This window comes from Crocodylus porosus, unplaced genomic scaffold, assembly GCF_001723895.1.
Source record: "Crocodylus porosus isolate Cpor-Errol unplaced genomic scaffold, CroPor_comp1, whole genome shotgun sequence".
NCBI classification, from domain to species: domain Eukaryota; kingdom Metazoa; phylum Chordata; order Crocodylia; family Crocodylidae; genus Crocodylus; species Crocodylus porosus.
Window position 1 is genome coordinate 2,049,584 of NW_017728937.1, and position 5,823 is coordinate 2,055,406.

At 44.5% G+C, this 5,823-nt stretch overlaps 1 protein-coding gene across 1 annotated transcript in view; it reads right to left on the bottom strand.

The window, feature by feature from the left end:
• Positions 1-5,823, bottom strand: part of IGHMBP2 (immunoglobulin mu binding protein 2) — a 114,774-nt gene that overhangs the window by 27,164 nt on the left and 81,787 nt on the right. The window contains exon 10 of the mRNA XM_019547248.1: positions 3,475-3,593. Within this exon, the coding sequence (XP_019402793.1) occupies positions 3,475-3,593 (119 nt within the window). The remainder of the gene's footprint in view (positions 1-3,474; positions 3,594-5,823) is intronic.

Here is a 5,823-nt window from a genome sequence, read left to right on the forward strand (position 1 = left end):
GGGGCTGGGCCAAGTAGGGGCCTGGGCGGGGGCTTGACCCGGCCCGGCTCCAGGCAGCCGCCTCCTCCCAGGGAAGGGGGAGTTAACCCCTTCCCACCACGAGCCCGCTTACCTCCGGCTGTGCTGGGAGTTGGCAGGGGGCTCTGCGGCTGCTGAGGGGCTGCTTGATATGCTTTGTCCAATATGAACCAGTATGGGCTACACTTTCTTTACCAAGCATCTGAGTATTTTTTGTTTCGGGTATGCTTAAGGTGTTTAATGAGTGAGAAGGAATGGCTGGGACAGAAGTAATGATTTCATGGATGAGGCACCTGAATGGAGAACTGGATTCTATCCCTGTCTCTGCCACAGAGCTTGTGTGTAATGCTGGCCAAATTCCTTAATTTCCCTAGTTTGTCTTTAGCTGCACATTTCTTGTTTTCTAGGTGGCAAATGTGAAACAGATTTCCAGAAGTGTGGAGCACATACCACTCCAGATGTAGTCATCAGAAGTTGTGCTTTGGGCATGTAAAGTGTTACAAAGATGGTTGGCCTCAGTTTTCTCAAGCTGGGCACTGAAAATCAGCAGACACTGGAGAATTTTGGCCTTAATCTTTCTCTGCCTCAGTTCTTCGGGTGTAAGCTGAAGATAATACCAACCCCCCTCACCTTCCATAGCTGTTGTGAAGCTAAACTCATGGACATGTCCAAAGCACTCCGATATCACGGAGAGTGTTCTACAGCAAAGCCCAGGGGCAAATGAATAATTCAATGTTCAGTGCAGGGTTTGGACAGCAGGCAGTAAATAAGATTGGGATGCAGGTGTTGAATGAAGAGGGTTAAAAAAAAGAAAAAGAAAGAAACATCGAATAGCATTCAGTAAGCACCGTCTATTCTATGCCTGAAATGAGGTAAGGGGCTTTGGGAAAAAAAATTAACATGTGCTTATAAATATTGTGTCATCATATGCACAGGAGGTTGAATTCACACCACACAGAAACCATAATTCTGGCATTTCTTAACTCATGAATGCTTGACTTTACATAATCGTAATACTCCCATAATATCTTTCTTCCCATAAGATATCCAGAGAAAAAAGGATTTCCAACACAGATTTTAGACATATCTGTCACTGCCTCAGTCTCCATAACTATAAACATACTTTCACAGTTGTTCTTCTAGTGACATGTCTAATGTTGTGTACTTAGGCACTTCTGAACATTAAACCCCAAGGGATCTTAGAGTCTAACTCATTTTCAAAAGTGGCTTTGGCACTTGGGAGACAACGTATTACTGAAAATCAGGAAGATTTAGTTTTAACTTCTGTTACTTTTCTTCACCAGAGTTATATCAGCTAGAAGTGTATGTATGGGCAGTGGTGGTGGTGGGGGGGAACGACAGACAGAATCAAATGACACCGTTATGCCAGCAAAACCTCTGGTGCAGACACAGCTTTGTTTAGTTTCTGCCGCACAGTGGCAAAGGCTCTTGGTATAAAAAGCCATGGGGATCTTAAAATATAAGGCTACAGTTCAAAACATTACCCTGGGACTTTGGGAACTGATCTCTAAATGAAGACAACTGAATTAGAAAAGTTATCATCAAGTTCTAGGGGTGCACCAATAGAGATTTTGGGGGCTGATACCTCTAGTAAGTTCTGCTTTGTCTTGCAAACTGGTTGCCCAGCTATGAAAATGGCAACAGATGTTATCTTATGGCTGTTATAAGTGTGCACTTTCTTGTGCATCAAAGGGCCTACTTAAGCCTTATTCCATCAAAGTCAGCACGAATCTTTTCAGTAGTGCATCACACCCTATAGGGAAAAACAGCTTGTAGGCTAGGAGCAGAACTGGGGGGGCAAGAGACCATCATTTGGTTCCTGCTTCTGTCAGACTCCCGACATGACCTTGGGCAAATTTAGTCCTCTGCTTTCCATCTAAAAAACGGGGCTAAAAAACATCCCCCTCAAACGCAGTGCATGTCCTTGTCTATGGAAGGGCTGCCTCTTACTGTGTCCTACCACAATGGGATGAATGGTTCAGCCTAGGACCTTCTAGGAGCTACCATAATAAAAATTATTATGTAACATCACTCCTATCAGATGGCTGCCAAGCTGGCAGTCCTGCTTGTCACTTCACTGAAGTTAACATATTTTTATACATCAGCGTGTTTTGCAAACAGCTCCCAGTTATAAAACTCCCCCTGATGTACTGGGGCAGGTATACTTCAGAGGAAGCTTCGCATCTCATAGAACACAAAGACTATACACTAGCAAACCCTCCCAATTTCAAAGCACTCCAGCAAATGCAGAGAAACTAGAACAAATTAAGACCTAGTTAACTGGCATCCTTGAGCTGCATTATCCTGACTATCCATTCTCCCTCTAGTTACAAGAACACAGAGAAGGTAGCTTCATCATTTTTAAATTCCGTTCTTTAGCTCATGGTTTATTACAACCGCTGTGAAGCCTGACATTAAACTCAATTTCCATAATGAAACCTATTTTTTAAAAGAGAACAAACAGCAGTAAAGTATTTGGTCTGAGGAAAGGAAAAAGATTCATGGACAAAATCTAAGGACTTCAGAAACTGATTCAGCATATGAAATAAATGAGGCTAACATTCTGTGATAGCCAACCATAATGGTATCTCTTTAAAATAAGGACTCGATCTATTCTACCTGCTTCAAAAGTCATCACCAACAACATTCATTCTGACTTGGACAATGTAGCTGCTAGAGTGGTCACATCTCCCAGGAAGCAGAAAGGGGCCCCCATGGACAGCGTGTCTTGACTGAAATCCTCTGTCTTAGAGAGTAAGGTACCCACAGAAGCCAATCTCCACGATATGCTACAAAGTGCCTTTCCTCTTGGCCTCCAAAAGGCAGTGAGCTACTGGATTTCTCAAGGAAATGCCCTCCAGACAGGTTTCCTGTATGCCCTGGGTAGGCTGCCAGAGATGTGTTATGGAACATGCCCCCATTCCCCACACATATGCATTGTGAAGCTGATGCCTTAATTTATGATCCAGGGGTAGGCAGTAGTACACTTGCAAAAATGCAGGAACCTCCTTTCTAAACACTTAGCTATACCTGTCAGGACACCTGCAGGGCAGACGAGGAGACAACACCTGCCATTCTTTGCTCTGAAGGCATTACATGTATATGAGACCACCACCCCCACAAATTCTTATCTGTATTGGTGATGCATACCCACACCCTGGCCTTGAAGAGCCTTCCTCAGATGTAATTACCACTCTCTGACTGCTGCAACTACAATTTCCTTATTATTTTTCCTCCATCATCTACTCAGCGACTTTCCCTTGGCCTCCCATATCATCCTCTGATAACGAGATACCTGGTATTATTGCAGCTGGCCTCTAATCTGCTCTATGACTTAACAAGGTGAATGGCCAACAGGACTACAAGTTATGGGACTGGGGATCTGGGAAAACTTATTCCTATCTGCAAATCTAACATCCTATGAAGCCACAGTACCTTGGTTCCCTTTAGACTGCTCGTCTTCCACTTCAAGCTCAAATAAACCACAGCCAGCGGTATCTATGAGCAGTAATGGCATCCTAGTCTCTTCAGTAGAAGCAACTCCCGGCAGGTCCCTAATAGGTTGTTTGAAAAAAAGCAAGTTAACAGCACTGAAGCAACAAGGAACTTTCTGCTTCTGCCCCCACCCCCAACACAGTGAATAAATTCAGTCCCAGGTGTAAAAGAGAGGAGCTGTTAATAGCACTTCCTATGGACAAGAGTGCAAAAGCAACAGCAAGGCCCACTCAGTGGGCTGAAGTCTCAGAGGCCCTGTATGACGGCTAGTGCAAAAGAGCAATCACAGACTGGTACTCCAGATCTCCTATACTATAATCTCTACTCTGCTACTGACCTGCTATGTGGCCCTAGATAATACAGTTTATTCCCTGCTTTACTTTCTCCATCTTTGTTATAAAATGTCTCCCTGATGCCCCGCTTCTTACCTTAACACTGGGCCTCTTACATGTGTAATCACACGCCTGAATTGTTTGTTGCTTGCAGGCTCACGTTAAGAGTTTGTCGGTCTCAGCAGCTCCTGAATGAACCTATCTAACTCCTTGGCCAGAGTGTGTTGCATGTATTTGGACGGTGCCTGATCTACAGAAGATAGGGTGCTGTTACAACACGCAGTTTAAGAGCTGAGGCTGTATCGCATGCCACTGCCTGGATTTAATCCCTGGCATTGACCAAGACAGTGGCTGCCTTGCCTGCTTTGTAAAGGGAAAATGTCAACAATTTCCAAGATAGTGATTGTCCTGCGGGGTCAGAAATGTATGCCTGATATGAGCAGACACAAATACTGTGTGTAGGATCTACATTATAACATCCTGTTAAACCACCTCGACAGCCCCATAGAGGGCATAATGGCCATTTGATGGCTGGTCCTTCCCAGCCTTCAAAACCTTCTGATTCTGCAATACGACACACCATTTCCCCCCCTTTTTTAATGAATGGCAATCAGTTTTAATGCTAGTCAAAGTATGGTGTGTGGGAGTTCATGTCTCACTTAAATAGATTCAGACAGTAACGACATACAGATCTAGGATTGTACCTGCAGCAGCTTTCAGTTTGTAGTGCTGCGAAGAGAAAGAAGTGTCCCTAAAAGCACTCTATCACAGTTATCAAATCATTGTGTCCTATTAGTTAAGGCAGAACGCATGGTACAGGTAACCAAAGAGGAATTCAGTTCTCACAACATTTCTACATCTAAAGCAGCTACATCAGAAACTGCATTTTGATATCAAAGAAACTTGCTTGTTGCAGTCACAGGCTGCGAACAGACTGCAAGATAGATGCACTGCAGCTGGAAATCAATAGAAGGCTGGGCAGCTCTAAGACAATTATATAGCAAGTCCGAATGCAGTGGCACTGCAGTGACATCTGATGGTGCAGTCACCACAAGAGCAAAATCAAGGTTATTCTGATGGCTGCTTGTTCCAGATGCCCCAAACCCAGATATCTCTGCTGGGTGGTGTGCCTGCATATAGGAGCAAGAAACCACTACTTGTCCCAAAAGTTTACAACCCAAACAGAAGGGACAGACAATAGAGAATAGAAAGGAGGGGTTATCCCCATCTTATGGACAAGCGAACTGCCACTGGAGCCAGGATTTTGCTTAGAGAAGTAACGTGGCTTTCTCAGCATGTCTGAGGAAATCCATGCAAAGCTAGGAGCTGAACTCAGGTTTTCCTGAGTCCCCAGACAAGGCCTTAAATCCCAGCCCCCTGCAGGCCAGCAGCTCCCCAGCTCTATAAGTGTGTTCTTGTACATTTATATTCCACCAGTTCACTTTACCTTCAGTAGAGTCTTTAAGGAGATTACTCACTTCATCAACAAAAGAAATCTCCGCTCCTGACAAACTCATTCATCTCCTATCTGGAGACAATCCCTTTGTAGCAGAAGCCTCTGGACGTACATAAACACAGACACAAGAGTCTACTCAGAAAAATCCTAGCTAAGGTTTTTCCTGGCTCATGAGTCAAATCCAGGCAGAAACACTAAGTAGGAGGACAGCCTGGTGGAAAACCTAATGCACAACCCTCATCCTGGTTTAAGTTTTTCTGCTGAAGGAAGCGGTTGGCAGGATCTGGCAGAGATTGTCTGCACACCCAACATGGCTCTGAAAGTGCTTGTTTCTTGCAAACATGCAAGAGGTTTGGGGCAATGGGAGAGGGTTTAGGGCCATCCTTGAGGGACTGGCCCAGGCTAACATCCTAAGGGATAGCCAGCACGGGTTTGTTGCGGGTAGGTCTTGTTTGACCAATCTCATTTCACCTGGACAAGGGAGAAGAGATTGATGTCCTA